Below are 26,934 nucleotides of genomic sequence, written 5' to 3' on the forward strand. Positions count from 1 at the left end.
CTCCATAGCCACATCCCATGCGCACTTCCCTGGCTGCATTCACCTGCTGGAGGCGTCCCAACTTGAGCAGTCTTTTGCCAACTACCCTGGCACTATAACTCTCCCCTTCCCCCGTCTTTCCTAGTTTAAAGCCCTCCTTACCAGGTTGGCCAGCCTGTTGGCAAAGACCCGCGTGCCCCGCCTCGTGAGGTGGATCCCATCTCTTCCCAGCAGTTGTCGATCTTCAAACAGGGTCCCCTGGTCGTAGAAACCAAAACCCTGTTGCCAACACCAGCGGTGCAGCCAGTCATTAACTTGGAAAGTCCGTCTCCTCCTCCTCCTCTCATCCATCCCCCTCACTGGCAGGATTGAGGAGAAGATGACCTGGGCTCCCAGACCCTTGACCACCATCCCCAGAGCTCTGAAATCCTGCTTGATGGTCTCCAGTTTGTCTTATTCAGATAAGAAAAATGGAAATACCAGAATTTTTGCATTAAACCAATAGATTTTAAGATAAAGGTCACCACATAACAAATGGCATTTTGCTACAGTGTAATCTATTTGTTTCAATTCAATCTGTATTTTCAATATAGAAATGAAAAGTTTGATGTTTCTCATCAGAAATTTCAACTCATATATACCCAGAAAAATGTTTTGATTTTGTGCAATTATACTTTAATGCTTGTTTTGAGAATGTTGACCTCTATAGTTAGTTGTGCTACTTTGATGCTATTATTCATTTTAAAATGCCTTATATTTTCCTAAACTATTAATGGTAGTGAATGCACAGCATGAAACATCCTCAGCGATGTGGCTGTTACTTCTATGATATATTTGCATGGCACTACACTTAGCTAATTAGAAAGAAAAGTCACACCCAGAGTTGTTCCCATTTCAGGGAGTCTGCACTGGTGTGCAGGAACCTAGAAATGATCCAGTTTCTTCCCCCCCAAAAAAACCAAAAAACATTCTGTTTATGAAAAATAATAATAATAATAATTATGTCATAGGCACAGAAGCTTTAAAAGAGATGGTCTTAAGTCACAAAACATATACCCAAAAACAAAGTCTGAAATTTTGAGCATTGGGTTTGTTAATGTTAAAGCCAATTGCAAAACTCCCAATAACGTGAAAGGATAAAGTGTTAAAATGCTGGCACGCACCTATTTCTAAGCAGAAGATACAAGTTGTACTGCTTCTCACCCCTCAGTGGAGACCAGTGTCTAACACATAGAAACACAGGTGCCTTAAGGGGCGTATACATCCTAGATACTTTGTTTGACACGGGGAAGATTGCATGTACTTAAGAGATGTAACGGCTTCATCTGTCTAACAACATTTGCCGGATGTTTCCGTATCCATCCTGAGCCTTCCAATAACATCTTCACATGCAGTTTAACACAAGAATGAGAAACTTCATACTTCAAAATGGACAATAAATGTGGCTGGGTAAATGCAGGTCTTTCCTTCTTCAGTTTAGCTACTGAAACATCTGACATTATATTGTCACTTAAATAATATTTGAGTCCTGTTCTTTCTTTAACTGCTGAAGTAATATTTCTCTTCTGGTTGTTTTTGTTGAGTTTTGATAATTAAAAGATTTCAGTGAAATGTCCTGCTGAAAGTCAGTGCTTTTCTAGATTATTTTAAATATCAGTTGGTATTTCGAATGACCAGTGCTGAGTGATATATGGCTTCATAATCTTTACATGTGAAATAATTGCATATTACAAGATACCAAGGATCTCTGGCTGCATAGAGGTATGCTTATTAAGCACCTGAAAACATATATATATATTTTTCTTTTCAAGATATTGGAACAGTTCTTAAAGTGGTTTCAATTCCTAAGGAGACTTGGCATGACTTAGAGGAAGTCTTGCTGGAAGAAATGACAGTCTTTCGGGTAAGTGCAGCTAAATTTCAAGTGTCAGGTTGTAGCTTTCTCTGTGGACAGCTGCAAAGTGAACTTCTTGTCGTCTAGCCAAGGACCAGCCTGGCGTGCCCCTCTAATTAGCTTGTCACTTAGAGACCCAGACACTAGTCAAAATAAACCTTGAGACTTTCTGTGCTAGCTGGAGGTTAATGATAAAGAAATAGCATTCTAGGCTCTAATTTTGCGGTTTTAAAAGGTAAATTAGTATCTGTGGATCCTGTAGGCATTGCATGCTACAGTTAAATATGTATATGTGCAAGTTGTGGAATAATGCCTATTTTCTCCTGCACAGATATACAATGCAAGGATTTTCTAGGTGCATAACATCTGGACACTATTCAGATTATCAGCATAACATAACTCTAGGATGCTGCCTTAGGAAAAACACTGATCTGCAAAGTTTTCTTATGCCCAACAATTTCAGAAACAAAGAAAGAAAGTGTTCATATTTTCACAAGTAACCTGAGGGTGCATTTTCAAGAACTGAGTCAAGACACCATCCCCTACTCTTTGGCACTTTGTTGTCAAAACCAATCTATCCCAGTTTTCCTAGCCAAACCACCCCAAAAATAAGGCATCCTACGGGCACTTCCTCAAGTTGAGGCCAAATGATCCATTCAAACTCTTTCCACGCAGATCCCAGGGGTGTCCCATGTTTTGTACACAACAACAAATCATTTAAATTAAGTTAAATTGAAGCTAATTGGACAGCATGAAGATGATGTGTGCATGCTCAGGGTGCTCCACATTGCATGCATGGTGTGTTGGGTCTCACTGAAGATATGCCGAAGAGAGTTGCGCTCGTGAAGTGCTCAAAACCTGCCCCCGTGGTCAAACCAACATCTCGTGTCATACTCAGTTGCCATCACTTTTCCTTTGGCTTCTGAAGAGACACAACAGATCTGAGCAGAGCTTGCAGTTTTTAGTAGTAGTAGTAGTAGTATTTTCAATATTATATTTATTTTTTCTAATGGACAATCTTGCCTCTATTAGTACCAATTTTGCAGAGGTTTCTTACAGAGTCCACTGTTTTGAGCCCTGAGGCAAGGGTTCTTCTGTTTCTATGATCTATGGGTTTTCTGAGGGCAGAAGTGTTTTTTTGTTTTGTTTTGTTTTTTTTAACAGAAAAATAAAGTAGAAGCTATGAGGAGAAAATGAGACAAGTAATTTGTGGCTCTCAGCTTCTTTCTTTCTTTCTTTCTTACACATGCAAAAGTCATTACATTAATGCAGGGTAATTTGGCAATCGTTGATAATGTATGAGTCTCTTCCCTAAATAAAGTAGAAGTGCCAAGCTAAAAGAGATCGGGGAAATCTAAAAGTGAAAGAAAGAAAATAAATGGAATGAAAGTTTCTTTAAAGTAGTATGCTTAATGGCAATTCAGATTTGGCATTACATTTCACCTATGTATTTATTTATTGCACAAAAGGATTATGGAATTCTGATATACTCAGAAGCTCATTTATCTCCTTTCACATACATTTAAGCCTTAAAGAGGTCATTAATGTACATCAGTAGAATGAGCAGAATTTGTGTGCATAAGATATGGATCTTTCAGCAGGAATTTGCAATAGATTTTACCTTAACCAAATGCAAGTTTTCCTTGGTTACAAAAGAATCTATCTGCATGTTAAGGAATATATTTTGATGCCTAAACAGCTTTGTGCTGAATACAATGGTTTTCATTTATAATTCCACTAAACTAAAATTCTTCCATATCTGTCACGTTGATAACAAATGCCTCTTTTAACCCCATTTATGCAATATTTCTCTGAACAGCTGAGCAAACAAATGAATGAGTTCAACTTTCATTCAAATGTTACACTTAATTGATGCTTTCTAATACAAGGTCTATTAACCCATTTGTAAAGGCAGGTCCACATCCTTAACATTCACTGACCCATATCAGATTTTCTCAGGATCAGCAAGGTGAAAGCTACACAAGTGAGAAAGCTCAGTAAGAACTGCATTAATGTACGTAACCCAAAACATGATGTGTGGGATCAATAGTAGATTTTTAGATGCAATATAGTTCATATGGAATTGACTTGAAGATTTTGCAAGCAAATGATGCAATTTTTACTTTCCATTCAAGCAGCTGGGACTAAAAAAATGTAAATAACAGCCTTCTAATCAAGTCTAAGTGCAGTTATTATGTTAAATATGTACTATGGTCTTTTATATAGGAAAGTAGGTATTGGTTTGGCATCTGCTTGTTATAGATAAGTATAATTAAGGTTAGAAACTTAGCTAGGAGAACACTAACTCTTCTACTGACCAGTTTAGTTGATTAAATAATGGATATTCTGGAGTGTAAAAAAATGCTGCCTGCTTTGGTTCTTCATTTTTCAAATATGGGTAACTTTTTGTATGAGAACAGTGCAGTCCAGTCAACAAGACTAGAGTTGTGATTAAGGCTTATTCTTATGAATAAGATTTTGCAGGAATGGGTTTTTCCCCTTAATAAGGTTGAAGTGTGTTGTTTTAGTTCTGTCACCTTTAATATACAGTATCTACATATTTTGGTATAGCTATTATTATTTTCATAGTTCCAGGGGTGGGGGTTTCCTTCAATTTAGTTCTAATGTTATTTTCGGAAAGTGAAACTAGTGACAAAGTATTCACTGTGAAATTGCAAGATATATGGGAAATGGTATGTCTACAGTCAGCATAGCACTTAACGATGCACCCAGACATATACAGGTATTCTAATTCACTTTTAAAATATTCCACTGTAAAAGACAACAAGAAGTACCATTGCTAAGGAATATCTAGTTTAATTTCAGGGTTTCTAAGTAAGCAATTACCATTCTAGCAAAGCTTCTATGTTTATAGAGCTTATTTTATATTTTAACTCTTTTTTTCTTCCCCCCCCCGCCACCCCCAGGAACCCACTGTTATTTCAGCAATGAAGATTTCCACAAAACAGGTAGTGTATGCACAAGCTTTAAATCACCTTTAAATATTTATTGGCTTCTGTTTTTAAGAGACAGTAACTTGGCAGTTGGTAAAGACATATTAATTACAGCAGCAGCATCCCATCCATTTATATAAACATCAGTAGTTTCTCAGGAAAATGTGACATGCAAAGGAAAAAGGAAAAGCCTAGTTTGTGTTTTACTGGAAAGGTGAAAACTAAACACAAACTAACCATCCGTCTGGAGGCTCTCAATAAAAAATTCCACATTACTGAATGTTTCTATGACAAAGAAACTATTCAAAAAAAGTGTCCAAAATGGTCCCTCCCTCTGGTGGGACTAGTTCTGTTCCCTGTAGGATTAGTAGCACGTATGCTACACCAATGCTGTAAATGGAAATTCAGTTCATGTGACAGGGCTCTGGCTCTAGTTAGGCGCAGAAGTAATATTGGAGGAAGGTATCACCAGAAGATTATTATCAAACCCAGTTGTGGTCTTATCACCTTGAAAAGATTTAGTAGAACTTGAATAAGCACAGAGTAATCACTAGGATGGACAAAGTGCAGAATGGCTTCTCTATGAGGAGACACCAAATAAACGAAGACTTGTCAAGCTGCAGAGTCTCAGCACACAACAGAGCTCTGTAAAATCAGGAGTGGTATGACTGCCTTTCCATCAAAGGGTGATCAGATAGTGTCATAGACCAGGCAGAAGGAGATACCTTTCTATACAACACATTCTGTGGAAATGACTACTGCAGGATTTTTCAGATACTTGGGTGGTTGCAAAAAGGGATTAGAATCATTGATGGAAGAAGACTATATCAATGGAACATTGAGGATAATGACACGGCTTCTGATTCAGGAAGTCCGTAAGATGCCAATTGTTGGAAACCTGGATGAACTAGTCTATTTAAATTAGGTGTGTACCTCTTTCATTTACAACGAATGAATGAATCTGGATCCAGTCCAATGGTTCTGCTTCTAACTTTAACAAAAAAGGAAGGGCTTATTTAGCCCAAAATCTCCATGGTCTTTTGGTTGGAGGACATGGTTAGGATATGGGTTCCAGACTCCTGACTAGCCCGTAGAATCTGTATTTCCTATGTTTTAGTGAGAGCTTCTTAAGCAGAAGATAATCTCTATTCCATTCATTGTAGACTCAACTGTACCTAAAATTAATTGGGCTTCTTGATGGATGGAGGTAAAGTTTCGTCTGATTTACAAGAAAGTTGATTCCAGTTTTCTTGGAACAATTTTGTGTAATTTGGAGCCTAATTCTGGAAATACTAGCACCTTGTTCACACTCATATTTTTTTCCATTTATGTCACTGTCACTAAAGAAGACATTTTGTATTAATTGCAGGATTGGGTGCACTAAAAGGTGTGTGTTCTAAACAAGATTTAGTTAATTCATCTACCTCATTCTATACATTATTGAATAAGAGTTAAATTCATTCTGTAATGGACAGAGCCCAATATTCTGTTTGAAATGTTTCATATTTAAGTAGAAATTCACTGTATACAGAAAAGTTGTCTGAAAGCATTTGTGTATTTGACAGAAAACATTCTGTTTGGGGTGACTTTTCTGACATAGTTTATCACCTAAAACAACAAAAATGGCAGGACCGAAAAAATGTGGTATTGAACACTGAGATATTTAAAAACAAACCTGTCAAGTTGTATATATGTTCACATCATACCAAAATGCTCAGCTTTGGATTATTTTTATAAGTACATTCCTTTAAAGCAGCTGATCACATATGATAATGGGCCATGCATTTTAGTACAACATCTTCTTCAAAGCATCTTTATTTATTCAAGAGAGATTACTGTTTTCCCTGAGTCTTTTGAAAACAAATTTACAATATTAAAATTGTCTAAAGCTAAAAAGAGCATAGAACACTAGTTATTCAAGCAAAGTTAAACTCATGAAAAATCAACTAGCCTCAGGCTAAAAATGACAGAATCATAGTACAGTATGACAAGCTTTTGGCACTGTCTTTGTATCAAATAAGTATTTGGCAACATGCTTCCATTTTATGTTTATGCTTAAAAATACTGTAGTTTTACAATTCAGACACTTTACTCATTGTGTTCTGATAAGCAGGGGGGTTTCATATAAACAGCACAATTCTATGTATTGTTCAAAGCAGGAGCATAAAATATAAACAATAAAATCAGCATGTTCTATTTAATAGTTTCAAAGCAATCCCTTTATTTTATTCTTTCACTAACAAATATTACATCCAAATATAAAAGCACTGTACTGGTGGGTTTTCCTTACTTTTGATTATTTTGCTGCACTGTTGTTTCAAGCTACCTGTTTGGCCATTGTGCCAATCTGATGCACTTCAAATGACTCTTTTTCCTAAATACCCGAATCTATAAATTCAATTCTTCAGGAGCAGAATTTAGAAAAGGATTTAAATGATATCAAACTCAAAGGCTTTCATGCCCCTCTGTATAACTATGAATTTGGCCCTTGAGCAAGAGTTACTTTGAGCAAGGAAATTAGCCTTTATGTGCAAATTTAGACTAAGTCTTCATACATTCCTTTTGAACTTTGACATCTTTAACTCACAGGAATTATATTTTGTTGTTGAAGCTACATATTCCTCCCATCTGGGTTTAGAGCCCTAGATCCAGGTAACTTTATTACCCGAATAAGTTTTAAGCTTAGGTAGCTGTAGTTACAGACCTTCAGAGGACAGCACCCTCGAGCCGCTGTAATACCCTGCAGCCACTTAAAAATCACAGTTCTGTGGGAACGAGCCTCCCAGGGCTCCCCTGGCCACCACTGGTCCCAGAACCCCTCACGCGGGGCTCCAGAATTTGCCTCTTGACTTATAAATGTGGCCAAAAAGTCATGCCTGGCTTCCAATCAAAACTGACTTTTTGTGGAGCAAGCTTTCATTTTTTCCTCAGAGTCAGGTTAATGATCCTCTCTCTCAAAAAGCCATTGGACCTTGCGGTAAGATGGGAGAGAACTAGCAGATCCTCAGCTGGTGCAAACTATCTCTTTGGTTTACTGCTGCAAAGAGCTTTTGTTTCTCCACTATAAGACTTCCAACTGAAGGCAAGGCAGACACCTTCAGAAATATACCTTACAGACTGTTTGTATAGGCATACAAAGTACTGCATCCTGTTCAGAGATCACCGTTTCTGTTCATAGTGAGCATATATGAAGGGGCAGCCCAAAAGGTATGTCACATAAACAATCCCCTGAACTGTTCAGCATCAGAGCTACCTTTCAACACATGTACTGTGATTGTCATTAAAAAGGAGTTTAAGGAAGTGTTGCCTAAAGTTCCTGTGAAAACTCTGCCTAAATAATTCTTTTTAAGCATTTCATTTTTCAACTCTTTTTTTTTTCTTTCTTTCTTTCTTTGCAAACAGAAAACTCTGTTATTGCTTTCTCCAAGCGCAAGGGAAAGACTGCATTTAGGGCAGAACTGTTAGGCTAACAGAGACCACTAGACTGCTGTAAACATTAGACTCCTGATCTTTTTTATAGTTCAGATACTTCAGGAAGAATTGTTAGAAAACATTTTTTTTTTTGGGGGGGGGCAGCTCAGGTTTGATCTGATAATCAGCTGATTTATTAAATTAAAAATCTCTTGGGAGAGCCTTTGCCCAAAAGGCAGTTTGACCGTGGCAAAGTAAGGTCAAACCATTGATGCAAATCATTCTATCACTACTTTTTGAATTTCATACTGACTTGGATTTATATATTATTAGTGTCCAGAATAATGACCACCAGCTGGAGTCTAAAAGCATGAAGAAGAGCAGCAAACAGGGCAGCAGCCTCCAGGCTGTGTAGCACCTGAAACACATGCTGCACTTCACTGACTGAACTTTATGAACTTATCTACAAGGAATAGTCTTTAAGTAACCCTATTTTGGCCTCACTTACTTTTTTTTTTTTTTTTCCCCTTATGTTCTGGTCATTCTCTAATTCTAAAGACATTTATTAGAAATCAGGGAGGGTTTTTTGATGAAATGAAATTGGTTACAGTGGTGCATAGGAAATCATTACACCATACTTCTTTATTTTCCCACATGCATATCTGGGTTGATTTTTATATTAGCTGCACCACACATTGCTACACACTTGTATATATATCAATGCCCCAATTACATAGGACCCAGATCAATACCATCTGGACACTTAAGATACTTAACTGAAGCTCTAATTTGACCTATGCTTCCTCTATAATCAGTAAAGAGAAAAGGCATCTCTTGAGAAATGGTTAGGTCACCTAAGATTTGAATTGCTGCTCTTTTACTGCAGAATATAGCCCTAAGCTGGGGTGTCATTAAGTATCTTAAGGTAGAGAGAACCAGCCCATCATGTCTGATGCCTGCCATTTGTTTTGCAAGGATACAGCACTAGCTGGGGACTATTATATACAATTAAGGCTTTGCGCAGAGCTCTGTGTGGTCAGAGACTTTTGCCAAGAGAATGTGGTTTTACAGTCTGACTAAGGCGCTATAATAGACGGAAGCAGCTGCTTAGATAGGGCTTAGTTTCCAATTTACCAGTGAATTTTCTTTTGTCCTTTTTTTGTCATATTTTTCTTGAGAAACTCCTGATGTTTATATAAAGGCCGGGGATGTTTCTGTTATAATTAATATGTGTATATAAACTGCCAAGCTGCTGTCTCTGAAAGAAATTAATGCCGCACCTTTCACAAGAGCTTTTGGTTTTGCTATCTCCTGGTATCCAGTGTTTGTCATATCCAGTAGACTGGTGACTTCAGCCACCTTGCATCCTTGAACTCCTTGTGAGTGGCACCTCTAAGGCATCACAATGCAGGAGATGAAGAATTTTGATAAAAATTCTTCAAATCCTATTTTTTTACAACAGCCCTATGTTTTCTAAGGAAGAGAAATGAATACAACTTTGCATTTTCTTGATGGGACTGCTTGCAGAGAGACCTTAAAAAGAGAAGAGTTGCTTGCCCCCCATACGTGCTGGGTAACAAAGTTCAAGCTTTTGATAGCAAAGTTTCAGTGCTTTCAAAACGGAAAGATTATGCCATTTATTTTTTGTTTGTATATTTATTTTGCTTTCCCCTAGTTTTATGTCTCAGAGGGAACTGTGTTTAATTGCTACACTTACTTACACTTATTTTCTTCATGAATTAATGCTAAGCTGAAATATCTCTGGTTTGACTTTCACATGGGTAGGTAGTTCAATTTCCTTGTGCCCCTTTTGGGACTGGCTAACCAGATGGACCACATGAATTTGATTTTGCGTCTTTATTTTCTTTCATTGGATCCTCTCCTTTGAACTGCATCTCTCACTAAACACTGAGTTTTTTATCCAAAATAAAGTAAGCCATCTTCCCTCGTTAAAGAAATGCTTCAGTTAGAGTATGTGGCCTATAGAAAACAGTATGAAGCATCAAAACTACCAGACATGCAAAGAACTATGTCAACAATTCCAAGCTGAAAAGTCTCAGCATCTGTCTGAAATAATTTACTTTAGAATTCCCCCCAATAAAAATTCAAGCCATACATAGAAAATTTAAATTCAAGTTGTTTTTCTTTTTCCTTAAATTCAAAAGCATATTTTCAATTGTGTTTTCTCACTGATGATAGCTCAATCCCAATGCAGAAGTCTAAATACAAGAGAAAAAATGGAAGAATATTTAATTTTTCTTCTATTTAGAGAAGCCACAAAGAGTTTCATATAAATGTCAAAGATTTTTCTATATGATTTTTTTTATCTTGAGGGTTGTTATTCTCTTCTCAGTCTTTTAGTGTATGTCAGAATCACGATCACTTAGTGTGTTTGTAATGGTCCTAATATATCATTTTATATTTTAGGCCTTCCTAGTAAAAACCTGGAAATTTGCAATGTACTATTTTTATTTATTTATTTATTTATTTATTACTTTTATAACAGCAACAGCTCTACATTGGCTCAGCCACTGGAGTTTCACAGCTTCCTTTACACCGCTGTGATGTGTACGGAAAAGCATGTGCTGAGTGTTGCCTTGCTAGAGACCCTTACTGTGCCTGGGACGGTTCGTCTTGCTCACGTTACTTCCCCACTGCTAAGAGGTAGGGACAGTTTCAGATGTCTGCATGGCTTGCTATTTGTTTTAACTGATGATCTCAGTATGACCAGAGGGCTTTGGAGATTTTGCATGGGATGGTTACCTGGAGCCCTTTCTATTCCAAAGAAAACATAGTTGTGGGAGATACAAGCAATGTGAAATCTTGGTTGATTTAAAGTGAACACTGCTACTTCTAGGGTTGGCTTGAAAGGCTGTTGTAAAATAGCATTCAGAAAACAGTTGTCTCTGAAATGTACTCATAACTTTTTATTTAGTAATAAACAGGAACAAGAAAAAATCAATTTTTTTCTAATGTGAGGAGGGGGATTGCTATTAAAAATATATTAAAAAAATTACACTCCTCCCAACTAACTTATCTTACGTTTTCATGAATTCCAGTACAAAGGGAATATCTATAAAGTGTTTGAACATGAATGGAAAGGTCTTATTTAGTGATATATAGCATGACTGTTATTATTTAAAAGTATAATTTATATGTGTTGATGTGTGTGTAAATACTACCAGATCAGAACGATAACCATTTTACATTCACTCTGCACTGACGTTAAAGGCTTTGCAATGTAAAGGTTAAGGGAAAGCAGATTCTGCAAGTGAAAAATATCATTTTTATAAGAATTTACAAGTCCGAGTTGCCTGGTCTGAAGATTTAAAATCATGTTTTCTTTGCCTTCTTTAGTCTTGGGAATTCTTTCACTTAAAAGATGCAACCTGCTGTTAGTTACTGAAGTAGAAATTAGGAATAGATGAATTAATAAACACTTGCAAATAAGAACTGCTACTGGCACAGTGCTGAGATTCCATATCTTTCCATTGATATGTTAGCCAAGAAAATGATGAAAAAAATGTTCAGAGGGAAATCATGTCAAAGCAAATATGTCAGATATTTTACACCTATGAAGAACCAAGGAGTCCAAGAATTTATATGCATAAGGAGCCTTTATCTTTATCTCAAAAATTAATGTTAAATGTTTAGTTGGGAATGTCAGGACTCCAAATTCCAGATCTGGATTGGTTGTTGGAGGAGGTGAAATGTGGTGGAGGGTGGGAAGTAGCATTTATATCATAGATTTTTCATATGGAGAGGATTAAAATGTCAGCATTTGCATCACAACGTTTCCTAAAAAATTCTGATGACAAAAAGAAAAAATAAATGCTTATGGAACATCAGGTTCTATCTTTGCACCGGAAAGCAGAGTTAATCTGGGATGAGGTGTTTCTGAAATTCTTTAGAAAAAAATTAAAAAGGAGAAACTGAACCCATTCCAGAAAAAGTGCTGGTCAGGTTTTCTCCGAATGGGCTAAATTCAAATTTGTGTTAGGAGCAGAGCAGTTTCTCTGGAGGAAGAGGAAGAAAGAGAGGAGAGGGAACAGAGAGGTTTCCAAGAGGGGTCTGAGAGGCTGATCAGCTCCAGGGCTGGAAGTCAGTGTGGTTGTGCTGTCCCTGTTGAGGAATGAGGACAGGAATCACTGAATCACTCTTCTCTGCTATCCCCCAACTACTCTCTATCCCTGAACCTCATCTTTTCTCCCCACTTACTAGCACCCATTCCTATTCCCAGCCCATCTCAAGACCCACAGATAGCAGCATCCTGTCATTTATCTGCTTACTCGGATGCAAGAAATAGGGCTCTCTGTCTTTTCCTTCTCCCTCTCTCCACCTTCTCCTCGTCAACAGCAGACCCAGCTCACCCTGTTGTCATCAGGAGGGTAAAGGGACCTATTCTTACTGGGATGAAGGGGCAGGGTAAGGCCTGGGGCTAACCTGGGCTGCGGAGCTACTGGAAAACCTTGGGGTGCAGAATTTCTTCCTCTTGAGACCAGTATGAAGGAAGAAGCAAGTTGTGGGAGGCTGGGATCTTGACACTGCATGCAAAAGCCACTGTCCTACCTCCCTCCGTTTCTGCCTTGGCAGCAGCAGCTGGATAAGGGCTCTGTTAGCAGAGGAGGGGATCTGCTGTTCGTCTGGTACCTGCTTTACCCCCTTTGCTGAAGCCAGCTTTGAATCCATCTGTGACAAAATCAGCATTGCTGGAAACAGCTTCAACGTCAACATTTTCCTAATATAGAATCCCTGTAATTTTAGGCTCCAGAAATATTGGGAAAGTTGAGTCCTGAGGCATTTGTACACATGCTTTACTAATAGTGCTCCCTCCCACCCTGCCTTTTTTAAGGGAGCTTTTATGAGCCACAATTTTAATTTACTTTTCTTTCTGTGTATATTTAAGAAGTCTAAATGACAGTTCAGAATGCCTGTAGTGTGACCACTTACCTCTGCCCCATGCAGATGTGTTCTGGCTCATATTTCATAGATCATCATGTTGATACAACGGTGATATGTGCGACATTTTCCTGAGATTCTAACTAAACATCTCATCCAAAGTCCACTGACAGTAATATGAGTCTTTCCACAGGCTTCTTTCCTACAAATAGTATCCTATAAATATGCTGCCCTTTGAAATGTAGGAAGGGAGTAATAAAATGCTGCATTTATGCTTCTTTATGTCTTGGATATATTTTTATTTGTTGATAATGAGTAAGAAAAACATGACCTCTGATATTAGGATCAGTGCATTTTTTGAATCATATATCAATCAACAAACCATTCCTTCATATTAAAGCATGTTAAGGTGTCCTGTTATACTGGAATAATTTCTGTGAAGTTTTTATTCAGAAAGATATCAAAAATGCACATTTTCCTTTTTTTGGGGGGGGGGGAAGTGGTATGATACGTCACATAAATAATTTCAGAGATAACATTTCAGTAGTTTTCAGTGGGAAAAAAAAGGGAGGGGGTTAAAATGCTTCAGCGCACAGAAGTCGGCCCTGCAGTTGATGGTGCCTCTGTGAGAACTCAGTACGTGCTGATGCTGGGCTGTTAGTCAGACCTTGCAAATAGGGCTGGTGAGCAGAAGAGAGATGGCCTCTGTACTGCAAAACAATCGCTTCTGAAAAATGTGGGCTGTTGTCACAAGGGAGGGACCATCAGTGCTTTTTACAAGGCTACTTGACTTTTGCATATCCGTTGCTGGATGCCATAAGCTGAAATCACAGCATTGTTCAGCAGCCTAATCCTCTTTGTTCTCCTCTAGTTTTGCAAGCCCTCAGGCTTTCTCTGATTCCTAAAGTAAAGTGCTCACACTTGAAACACAGCTTTGTTTGCCTTGTTCCTTTTTTTTCTCTTTTTTTTTTTATATGAAACTCTTTTCTGTGGCTCTGCTGCATTTTGTGTCACAGCTATTTGAATAAAAAAGGAGAAGACGAAAAAAGAACAACAAATGCAAAATAAGACAGTATAAAAGTTGTGGGTTTTTTGGGGGGTGAAATACAACGTTTTAGCGCAGATCAGTATGTTCTCCAAAAAAGCCAATAGAGATCAAACTGGAGAAAGAATATGCTATGTTAAATGGTCGTGCAGTAAAAACTAGAACCTAGAATCAAGCTACAAAAATGGAATAAATGACATTTCAAATTCTTCCAAGTTTTTTATTCAGTTTATCCTAATGGCCATTTGCAACAGATTTGAATAATTCGAATCAACAATATTTTAGTGAAATCAGTAGGGGCTGAAACAATTTATTTAATTTAGCTTAGATTTTGTAGAAAATACAATCCTGGTATCCTTTTAGAGCCATCCATCTTAATCTTTCATTTTAAGTAAAGGTGTATGATATTTAAAGTATTCTGTGCTTGCAGAAAAGTTTCAGCTTCTTTATATTTTTGGTGCATGTTAAACTGCATGTATTGTTATGCTTTGATCCCATAGTAGACCCCATATCTATGAATTAAGTCATGTGTTTTTCTCTGATCAATGTTACCAGCAAAGTTAAAGTAAACTTCACAAGCTCAGTGCAAGAGAGACCTGTATTTACTTGTAAGTGTAAAGGCTGATGTTATGAACTATGATAATGCACAGAATATGGTAACAATATGATTTCCTTCATAGTGTGTTTAGGTGCATTCATGTGACCCATGTAGTTATAAATATGTTCCTTTTGTTGCTGTTGAGTCACGGCAAATGTGAATATAGACCACTGAGAAAGTCACTAACAGTTTCCAAATATGATATTTGCAGACGTACTAGACGACAAGATATCCGAAATGGAGACCCTCTTACTCACTGCTCAGACCTGCAGCATCATGGTGAGTTATGGGTATTAGTGAAGTAAAAACAATTTGAACATAATTTACAGACTGTATACGAGTAGAGTAGGAAGCAAATGAATCATACAGTAGGGAAATTGTCTTAACATTTAGGAAAGATGAACAAAATACATTAATATTCCAATTTTGATTGCTTGCAGTAGTCTGGATCAGATATTAAAGAATCTTGGTTTTGTTTTTCTTCAAGTTAACAATTTTAAGCATTTTAACCTTTCTGTTTCTCATGTCTGATAATATATCATCAATCTAGGCATATTATGTCAGAAAACAGTCATACCACCTTCAGAAAAGCAAGAAAAATGTACATGTTGCTTCATATAGTTTTGATAGGATGATAACCAACTGCATAATTAACCACCCTGGTTAAATATGGAATGGCATTTGTTGTAGGTGCCCGACCAGCAGCTCCTTAAGATCAGGATGTTCCTTAGAATATACCTGTCTCGTAGGTTTTCAAAATGTTTTTTTCTTGCTGTCTTTTTTGTTTTTTTTGTTGACTGTATTATTTCCACATACTGTATGGACCAGAATTTTGAATTGCTTGGCTGATAAACTTGACTTCTCACAGTTACCACTTTGTTGCCAAACTCCTCAGAAGATCCTCACTCAGAGAATGAAAAATTTCCATTTTGCCCTAAGTGAACAGAACACTTAGGCAATACTTCCCTCTGCTGGAAAAAAAAATGATTACTCATGTTTGTGTTACATCTATAATAATAGTTAAACCACTGGTCAGATTTCTGGGGTAAATAAAGCAGAGGCGGCTGAAAATGGAAATATCTCAAAACCCTTATGTCTTCTACTCCTTGTAATAGCAACAATGACAAACAGTCCAAACTCATACTGTTCACCACCATATAGTTCACCACCACAATGTTTCAATAACTGTTTTTCTCTACCTTCCTGTTTAATCCTTGTAGCCCACAGCCAGCATTACTGTTGGTTTTTTTTTCTGCTTCATGATCCTCAGACTCAGGACAAGCTACTAGGAGAGGAGAAGGGTTTGCAAAAGTGCATAAATGGACTGCGATCAATGTGCAGTTGGCACATTTTGCGAATCAAGAATGCACAACTAGTTCACATTGTGAATTAGTCATTGTGAACGGGTAGAAAGTTCATCTTCAGTTTTGTGATGTTTACTAATGCTTGCTGGCAATAAATCATATTAAATATGCAACAATAATTAGCAGTTTTCTTCTGTATGTATTTTATCCAGTGCAGATGAGACAATCCAAGTATTAGGGCTGAGATAGCATTTTCAGCTCCCCAGTATGAAATTTTCACAAGGCTCTAAATGTGAATTTTATTACCAGCAGAAACATGCCTTCAACATTACCCTCACCTTCTTACTGTTTCCATGGGTAAGGCTACCCATGATGATCTGGGCTATCACATGCTCAGGTTTTTTCATGTTCCCTTCCACTTACTAGCTGTATTTTATAGAGCTGTTGCTTATCTTCGTAGACAAGAAAAGAATTTCAGAATACCTTAATATTTCAATTTTGCTTGTTTTTACACCTTCCTATGACAAACTTATGTATCTAAAAACATATTTTCCCTCCAAAAGAGAGGGAGCAATCCAGTGCAGTTCTTTCATTTATCACTTACCTGTACTTTTTGGTAACCTGCTATATGACAATCATGAGAACACAAGATCAGGAAAAAGCTGTTATATGGTACACTTTATCATAAGGAGCTTTAATACAGACTTTCTGACTTTTCCAACTTTGTCAAAGGTGCAAATCAGTGAAATAGGAGATGAGATACCACTTGGAAAAATGGCATTTGATGGCGAAATGAAGATCAGAAGAAACAGTAACTTACAAAAAATACTGAAGGAACACAGTCCTAGGCCTTAAAACTTAAGGATGCAGTGCTTTACACAATGATGCTTTAGCTTGTTTTAGAGAAAATTTTTCCACCTTAATTCAGACTTTTAAATCTGTAAAATTTTCCTACATTCACTTGACATTTGCGTAGGGAAATATGCATTATGCTTTATACAGACAGCTACATAAACCTGCCATGAAAACTCATGCTGAACTTTTCCCTCGGTTATCACTAGTAGTTTCCTGGACATCAGGTGCTGAATTGGGAGTGTTTATAGGCAAAAATGTGCTCCAGCAATCGTTTACTACTTTCTACACATTCCTCTGCAGTAACTGGCAGTTGATTCTCTATGTGAATCAATGGAATTATGAACAAAGAAAAATTTCTTAATGTATATCTCAGTTTTAAAGACATTGCAGAAAAATGCCAAGGCCTCAAACTGAATCAGCAGTGCTTTTAATAAGGTGTAGGTAGCTCTTTCAGTTGTCTTTATATGCAAATGTGTAAGAAGTAGTATAAATTCACTACAGAACAATATTAGAGGGAAATGTGGATTCTTAGCTCTATAAGTATTTGACCAAATATAAAATCCGAAAGCATGATCACCTTTGTGTCAGCTAAAGAGCAAATTTTCTTTAAGCCTATCAGACTAGCGCTATCAAAAAACTCATCAAGTTATTTTTTGGAACAATTTGTGAATGTAAAGCCACCTTTTCTTCAGTGATTTACATCAGTGGGATCTCACAGAATTGCTCTGAATTTCGCTGTAGAGAGAGATGCAATAATCTGTGAAGCAATCTTGGTATAACTACTTAGCAATTCGTACTTCTTCAGTTATGTTAGAAATTATGTATTTAAAGGATATTTATCAAGATAATAAATTGATAGTGCTGTTGGGTTCACTTTGGAAATTACAGCTCTCAGACAGGCTTTTGGTTTGAATTTCATAACTAACTTCATGACTTAGTTTTCTAATTCCTCCAGCTGCTCTTCTGAACTTCCCAGACTTTCATTCTTTCTCCTAGTCTCTCTTGAGGCCTCTCCCTCACTCCCAGAGATCCTTTCTGATGCTGTCATTATGCCATCACTCTACTTACTTTCTTGTATTTTGTGTGCTCAACATTATGTGAATGCTACAGTCATTTCTGGTTCTGCCTTCTGCTACCTTACATCACAGAAATGGAATTTGAAGGGTCTCTTAAATCCTCCTCTCATTGCCTGACTGTTGCCTGTACTATATTTTCTAGAGCTGTGAACAAATTTAAAGGGGGCTTCTGCCACTTTCCATGGTGATTTCTAACAGGCTAGAATGTTATGGACCAGACCCAACAAAACAATCAGAAGTCTGAAATGGCATCAAGGAACCCAATTTCAAGACAATTTCCATGAAAACTGTGACTAGCTTCTTGGGTACCCAGGATGTTCTAGACATCTAAGATTTCTGGCAGAAACTTCTCTACATACTTAAAATTATGCTACTGCTCATGGGCAGTAGAACCTTTGTCAGAGAAATATCTATATTTGTACTTTGCAATAATAATCAGGATCTAGAAGACTGTCTCCTTGGATCTAATGAGCCCAGCGTTACATTTGTTCTGCTCCTGTATAATCCACTTTGACTGTGTTGTGTTCAGTGAAATAAGTCAAGTGGTGCTGCAAAACACCTGTGCCAAATTAATAACCTACCAGTTAAATCAGTTATGTAGGATGTGGCAGAGGAGGATTCAAAGCCCACTTAGGCTAAGGAGATTGACTCCATAGTTCTGCTTCCAACAGGACCATCCAAACTATCAGACTTCTCTTGTTGAATCCAGGCCATTCTGCGACCCCGAATGAAAAATTAATGGAGCCTGGAAGAAAGGAATTAAAAAAGAGCTTGAACCCAAGGGTAAAATCCCTGTGTTTCCATCCTTTATCCTGAAAGTCTGTAAATCTGAGTTTCACAGAAGCACATAGCTAGAACAGTAACATGTGTCCCAAACTACAAACAGGGAAGTTTCAGCCGCGTCATTCGTATGACATTTCCTACTGTCTGTCTAATGTATCACAGCCATGTATGCACTGTCTGTTGTGGATCCCAGTTCAGATCTCGAACTGTTTCTTGTTGATTGTATGAGGCCATTTGCTGCCTGCTCAGCAGTGTGAATTCTGTTCCTAAATCAGGACACCTAAGTTGAAACAGGGGAGTCATGATGCCCAGATCACTCTGTTGAGTCTGGAACCATGAGTCATCAGACAATCATTTCCATTTCCGATCTTTATCTTATCACTCCCAGTCATATTCAGTTTGCCTCTTTACACGCTTCCAGTTCCTCTGTTTTGTTGACACAAATTTGCCCAGGCTCTATCTCAAACCTTTCCATTGGTACCTTTGGTTACCTTCTCTTCCTGCAGTCTTACCCTTCTCTTCCTGCTTTGCTTTCTAACATATTCATTCTTCCATTGTTCCCCACCTTCCTGGCCCAAAGCAGCACTGATGTTCTTCATAGGGGTGTGGTTTTTGAGAGATGCCAAATATGTTGCTTCATTTGCTTGTTTATATAGCACCCCACTGACTTGCTGGAAAGGCTCACAACCCAGCAGAGGAGAGCAAGCTAACCCATTCCCTATTTGTTTGGTGTTTATAGGCCATTTGATGCTTCAATACTGAGAAAGCAGTATAAGCAAGCACCAGTTCCTATTCTATCCCCATCCCTCCTCTCATCCTCTTTCAGGGCTGAATGTCATTACAGAAAAACATATGATTGCTGTGTCAACAACAACCAGGAACTCAATTTTATTTTTACCTTTTGCTCAGTAGTCTAGCAAACAGTCTGTGTTTGCTAAACAACATGGCCAATATGATAAAGGCATAGTGAAAGCAAACAAACCTTGACAAAGGACTTCTCTGAGATGATTTTAATTAGATGTCATTTTCCTGTTAAAACCTATCAAAGGAGGTTCCTGAAAGATTTCCAGTGCTAAAGATCAAAAGTGGAAAATGGAAAGAATGACAAATAATGGCAAAGAAGCAGGAAACCCCATGAGATCAACATGGTGTTAAACAGCTTACCAAACCCTTCCTCCCCAACTATTCTCCAGGATTATTGTACTGTTGCCACTTAAATCCATAACTACATTTTAAAGAGCTAAGGTGGAGAGTTGAAATATGATGCATTACTGCCTCTGCGGTATTGGAGAAGAATCAAATGCCATATAAGTCCTTTAGCTATGTGATATTTCCAGCATGTTGATGAATATCTTGAAACATTGTTGTTACAAAAGGAAGTAATTTATTTAACTTTCTTTTCCCCTCCCATAATGTCTGGTTTATTAACCTCATTACATTTCCATAAATTATTTCAGTATGAGAGGAAATGATTAATTGAAGATTGTTTCCTCAAAAACATTATTCCTGGTCATTAACAGCTTCAGCAAACTGCTATGCCATATAATCTAAACACATTATACTACTTTTAAATAGCTTCATGTTTTATTACTTTGTTCTAAAGTATTATGGTCATAGAGCCCAGGAGGCATCATTATAGACATTCTGCAACTACACCATGAGTTTTCTCACTGCATACAGCTTGCTATTAAAAACTCTTGTTGTGTCCTAGATGTTTTCCTTGATGAATAATAATGAGGTTTGCAAAAAAAATTCACAATGAAAACCACTAACTTCACGTATTGAGATGTTAACAGCTGTTAAGATTTAAGTAAATAAATAAATAAATAATACCATAAAAATACTTACAAAGATAGGAATATTGATGGAGATTTTCCAAACACATAACAATCTGGGGAAATCTGTATTTTAGATTTTTATCTTGAAACCTCTTCCAGACCCCAATTTCTAAATAAAAAAAATAATTTTGCAATTAAGATTTTTCTTTCCTGACCTTTTTGAGTCTTTTTATTTTTTCTCTCTCTTTTTTTCACTTGCTTTACAGATAACCCAAGTGGCCAGACCCTGGAGGAAAAGATTATCTATGGAGTAGAGAATAGCAGCACTTTTCTGGAGTGCAGTCCAAAATCTCAGCGTGCTGTAGTCTATTGGCAATTCCAGAAACAAAATGATGACCGCAAAGAAGAGGTAGAGTAGAAAAAACTAAGAGATGCAACTGCTCTTTTCTATGAAGATCCGCTTGAATCTGAATCTTTTTCAGCAAAACACATTGTTTGCTCTTCCGTTCAGATATACCTCAGTTCAGATATACTCAAGTTCCCCTTTGCAGATGATCAGCAAAAGCTAGCATACTATCTAAGTGCCACTAAAACCATCACAGAAGGCTTGTATTGGATTTAAATATTTCAAAGACCTGAAAATTGTCCTGTGGAGCAGGGCAGGGGGAAACTAACTGCATTCTTCTTATTATACTATTTATCTGAAAGGTAGTCCAAAAGCAGCATTTCCTGTGTATTGCGTGCTGTAAGACTTAACTGAGGGTAAGACAGAGAGACAGAATGAGGAACTGGGAACTGGGAACCCGAAGGGTATGAAAGCTTTTGTGCATATTTTGCATGAAAAGCAATATTCATAGGAGCAAAAACACTGACTTTCCCTGCTTGAATTACACTAGGCTGATACTTTGTTTTTCTCCTTCTCTTATCACGAACATTCTTATGTTATTACTCACTCAAGTTCTCAAGTCATCTGACTGTCAAGCTAGGTCACACAGGTCTTTTAGTAGAGAATAATCTCCTTTCTAGTAGGTAGGTACATCAAGTTAGAAAACAAAGCTTGTTCATCATACTGAAGTATTTGGAAACACACCCAAACTACTCTGAAGCATGTTTTTTGTTTGTTTTTTTTTTCCCCAAACCATGTACTAACTATTTAGTTCCATTAGCAGCTTTATATACTTTTGTTATATGCTTTACTTGCATAAATAGTAAATTATTTAGAACAACTTCTTGGTGGAGAGAGCACCAAACAGGTTTCTTTCCCTTCTCTCCACAGCTTCATGTGCATTCGAAGGAGGAAATTGTATTCCTAGATATTGATTCATTCAGAAAAATATAATACTTTGAACAGCTGCTTGTTGAATATTAAAATTTTGAGATTTAATCCTTGCTGTTTCTTTGTTAGCTTTCCATTTGTCCAGAGCTCACTTTTATGAATAATGGCTTTTGTAATAAGGAACGTTACAGGAAGAGAATCCGCCTTCCCCAGATATAGATTTGGGCTTGACTAAAACATGGCAAGCGTGGCCTCTGTAATATAGCCAAATGCATCTACATTGATCTGCTCATTACAGGTTTGCACCATCTACCAGCAAATACCTCTGAGAGTTGCTACAGATCTTTGCTCAGCAGCAGTAGGGACTGAGGAGCAAAACCATAATTCTCTAAATTCTTTTTGCAGCAGATCAATTGTTTTTCTAGGGTGTTTTGAGCCTTCCATAACTACAGATGATTGCCAAAACACAACCCATGTGTTTTGGGTTTTTTTGGCTAGATTTCACTGACTAAAAGGAACTGTACTAAGAAACTAGTATGATTAGAGGATAATTCTGCCCATTTATAAAAGCTAACTTTTGAAATGTTCCCTTTTTTCCAATACAGATAAAGGTGGATGATCGGATGATACGAACAGAACAGGGATTATTGCTACGAAGTCTTCAACGGAGAGACTCTGGTATTTACTTTTGTCATGCTGTGGAACATGGCTTCATGCAAACTTTGCTCAAAGTAACCCTGGAAGTAATTGATACTGATCACCTGGAAGAGCTGCTCCATAAAGAAGAAGATGGTGATGCCTCCAAGACCAAGGATGCCACCAATAGCATGACGCCCAGTCAAAAAATCTGGTATAGAGACTTCATGCAGTTAATCAATCACCCCAACCTCAACACAATGGATGAGTTCTGTGAGCAGGTTTGGAAAAGAGACCGCAAACAACGTCGGCAAAGGCCTGCCAATGCGCAGGTGAATACGAATAAGTGGAAGCACCTACAAGAGAATAAAAAAGGTAGGAACAGGAGGACCCATGAATTTGAGAGGGCACCACGGAGTGTCTGAGCTACATTACCTCTAGGAACCTCATCCAAGTAGAAACTTGTATAGACAGATAACTGGAAAAAAAAATGCAATATACATGAACTTTTTCATGGCATTATGTGGATGTTTACAAGAGTGGAAAGCTCAAACAATTTCCACCAGGTTTAAAAAAAAAAAATCCATTTCTAACTTTCCTAGTAAATTCTTCCTCTCTGCACCGATTCTAAGACCAGAAAGACCAGAGTTCAAGGATGATAACTCACCTGGACCTAGCTTATTGCTCAAAAAGTTCTGCAAGTGTTCAGCAGGCAGGTTTTGCTTTCTCTTTTGCCTAAGATATAAACAAAATGCTGTATTTCATGCTGCCATCTTAAAGGAAAGAAAAACAAAACCCACCTTTCATCATCAGCACTACCATTCCTAGACTTATGTATAAAACTGCATGAACTCATTAAGCTGATGAACGTCTAAACATGTGATTGGACACAAGGTTTTTGTTCTTGTTTTGTCTACCAGTTCTCCTGTTTATATTTACTAGAAGAGGAAAACAATACTGAATGAGATTGTTTGTGGAAATCTGAACAACATAAGCCATCCATCATCCAGAAGAACAAAAAATGTGGAGTACACTGGCCTACTACTGATGACTTCTTTCAGCTTTGATCTAAAGATGTATTTTATTAAAACTATAATTTAAATGTACCATGACAAATATGAAGCAAACATTAGCTCTTTTCTAAAATAGATTAGACTTTTTGTCTTAGAATTATTGTACTTTCTAATTACTGGTTTAGAGGAAAAAAGACAACTTCCATTTATGAGCTGCTTTACTCTTTTGTTTGGAAACTCTTTCAGGGGAGCTAGTCGCACTGCAGTTAACCTCCTCCCCTCTATCCCAATAGTCTATATGACATGTAACTTCAAAGCAATTTTAAAACTAAGCTATTTTAACATGAAAGTCTCTGTATAGCATGGAAGTCTTCTGCATTCTTTTTTTTCTAAGTATGGTATTTGGAATCATTCAACTTGTATAATATCTTGCTATAGATTGAACCAATGAAAAGGAGAGCATTTGATTTCAGTTGTATATTTTTTTTATTTAAAAAAAGTAAATAGAATTAAAATACCCTCTACTAATGACACTCTTGCTTTCTTGGTTCGTATATATTTGTGAATGCTAATATTTAAATACTGTGGCTCATAGATTGTCATATATCCATGAGTAAAGCTCACATTCAGTTTAAGGAGTTCTGTTCTCAGCTCAGTGGTAGAAATATGTTCACACTACTGATTCTCAGTGCTCCATTCTTTCTGTGGGCCCAGATCACCCAAATGCAAAGAACCAGCATGAGGCCACGTAAATAGTAACCTCATAGCCAGCTCTCTGTTATAAGATCTAAGTCACTATTCCATCTGTGGGTGAAGCCTGCTGCAGTAGTAAATTGGTGAAGTTCAGCTTAAGACTTGTATTAGCTTATACTAACAGATAATTTGGTCCTGTACTTCTACCTTATGTTTAATTTTATATACAGGAGAGCAACAGGGTAAAACAGATGCAATGCACTTGCACCATAAGTGTCAGTGTAGGGATATAAGTAGTGGATCTGATTCACCTCAGCACAGATGTGCCTTTGGTCCCCAGTTCTATGGTGTCCAGTTCTTTTGACGTCATCTTTATACAGTGTCCCATATTTTATCTTGATAGAATCAGTAAATGACATAATTTCAAGTAATGTTATTGTGGGAAAAATTGCTAGAACAACATCCTTATTTTGCTAAAGGAGCTTTTATATAAAAGTGTGTCTGTATTGATGACTGATCTGTTTTGTTGTTATTCACTCCAGATTATTTAAATTATGAATCACAACACTATCAGCCTTATCGGATACAATATAACACAACTGCAGTGACAGCATCTCTCACAATATGTCCCAGTCTCCTTGCCACTCAGTAATTAAAGTATCTTTCTGATTAGTGAAGCCTTGGCTTCTTTCCTTCATAGCTATTGGGTTTTCACTAAAGGCCCAGACATTTTAGTCTCCTTTGAATCTTTTGCAGGGGAAGAACTTGCAAGATTTTTGCCATTTAATTCTACAGCAAAAATTAATTGAGTAGAGTATGACAAGGCTGTACAGCCATGGTTCAGAAGAGCACTTAGGTATTTAATTTTAGAGCAACCTCAAGTCTCTCTTAGGCTTAACTTGATGCCTGTGAAGCTTTAATATGCAGTTAAATTCCCATGCTTTCATGAGGTGCTGAACAGGGATGAATTAAAACAGAGATTCAACTATGTGCTTTCCTGTACAGAAGTATTAATTTTTCGGCTCAGCCTATGATTAATTTGTGAACATTGTTGTCAGCTGAAGTATTTAATTGTAATCACAGAACACTCTTTAGCCTTTTGTGTAGGGCTATTGTGTACCATCGAGTCATTAGAATCCTCTTTGTTACAGAAGGAAACAGTTTTAAAATGAAGCTCAAAGAATTCAGTGGGAAAAATGCAGATTGATTTCAACAGACTCCAGATGACTTAGTTTCCTTTCTCACATATTAATGGTATTGCTGTCTACCTTTTTTTTCCCCCCACTATGCTCATTTCTATAGCAACTTGCTGCAAAAAAATCAAAACCAAACCAACCTCTTTCCCTCACCCCTTAAGAAAGCAAAGATTAAATGAATTCTGGATGCTAAGATATGTTCTTCTATACAGAAAAAAGGTAATCAGTGGGAACAAATTTGCAGAAGTTGCAAGGTTTTTACCATATCATAATAGTCTAACTGGGCAATTGAAATGATCAGATTTTACCTACTTCAATCATATCATCAGTCCTCACTAAAATGAGTAATCTTGTTTATGTCTTTGTATCAGTTCATACAAGTAAGAGGGCAGAGGATCAAGCAAACAGCTGAAATTGTTGATTTTCAGGTTCATATTATGTTCAAGTTAAAACAGCGTTTAATACTGATTTAAAATTAACTTTTTTTCAAAGAACATAGGCCTTAATGAATTTATGTATAGAAGGATGCCCTGCAGCTTCAGTAAAACTCTCCTTGTATCATTATTTTTTAATGCAACATAAGAATTGAAAATAAAGGTAAAAACAGTATTTCTGCAAACCATCAATAAAACCCTCTAAACCTCTAGTTACAGACTTTAGATAAAGTAAGTAGAAAGTTGTATTTCAGCTGGAGAGAAATAAAAGGATTTCATTTATAACTAGAAAGATCTATTTCATTTGTTTTAAGATCCATTAAGATCCATTTGCCAGGAACAAAAAATCATAATCATTGAATATTATTCTTACTAGTCTATGCTGTGCACTTGCATGGATCACTGAAGATAGGAATTTGTTCAATGGCTCCTAAAAACTGTATGGTTATGTTAAACTATAACATCAGACTAAGAAAATGTGCATCTTTGCAGAACAGCGTTAAATCTTCATGACCCAATAAAGTCACTATGTAAAAAAATAAAATTAAATTAAATGCATGTGAATGCGCATTTACTGATCCTTTTTTTTTATGTATTATTTAGTGAATATCAATGGTATGTGTTTAATAGTTCAGTTTTTGCTACCTACACATTAGCCAAAAGAGATGTAAATATTTTTTGACTAGATAAGGAGGTACAGTGTAAAGTACTGTTATCTAGAGGTACTCCATTTCAGTGTGTTCAGCATAATACTAAAATGCAAGATTTTGCCACACAGATGATAGGGTGGTTTATTTGCTACATCAGTGCCAAAGTTATGGGCTTATTCTATAAGCACATTCCTCACTGGGTAGTAAATAATTGTGCTTCTGTATTTATCACTTCAATTCAGATGGGAACTAGAAAACTGGAGAGAAAAAATGTAATGAAACTGCTGCTGTAAATTATTTCTTTTAGCATGTATTCAGTTGTTAAATAAACATTTCTTCCAAATATTTGAAGTTCACTGTCTTGACTGTTTACATGGAAATGTGCCCTGTAACCTTCATGAGCATATGGAGTGCATTGTTGCCAATATAATGCTATCAATTTATATGAATTCTATTTACT

At 37.0% G+C, this 26,934-nt stretch overlaps 1 protein-coding gene across 1 annotated transcript in view; it reads left to right on the plus strand.

Annotated features, from left to right (window-relative positions):
- The window catches only part of SEMA3A (semaphorin 3A), a 173,860-nt gene extending 149,830 nt beyond the window's left edge, over positions 1 to 24,030 (plus strand). Inside the window, exons 13-18 of the mRNA XM_026071286.1 lie at positions 1,791 to 1,882; positions 4,801 to 4,842; positions 10,745 to 10,902; positions 14,992 to 15,059; positions 20,843 to 20,985; positions 22,458 to 24,030. Of these exons, the coding sequence (XP_025927071.1) occupies positions 1,791 to 1,882; positions 4,801 to 4,842; positions 10,745 to 10,902; positions 14,992 to 15,059; positions 20,843 to 20,985; positions 22,458 to 22,913 (959 nt within the window). The 3' untranslated portion in view covers positions 22,914 to 24,030. The remainder of the gene's footprint in view (positions 1 to 1,790; positions 1,883 to 4,800; positions 4,843 to 10,744; positions 10,903 to 14,991; positions 15,060 to 20,842; positions 20,986 to 22,457) is intronic.
- Positions 24,031 to 26,934: the final 2,904 nt, after the last annotated feature.

Source organism: Apteryx rowi, unplaced genomic scaffold, assembly GCF_003343035.1.
Source record: "Apteryx rowi isolate R43461 unplaced genomic scaffold, aptRow1 scaffold_108, whole genome shotgun sequence".
NCBI classification, from domain to species: Eukaryota; Metazoa; Chordata; class Aves; order Apterygiformes; family Apterygidae; genus Apteryx; species Apteryx rowi.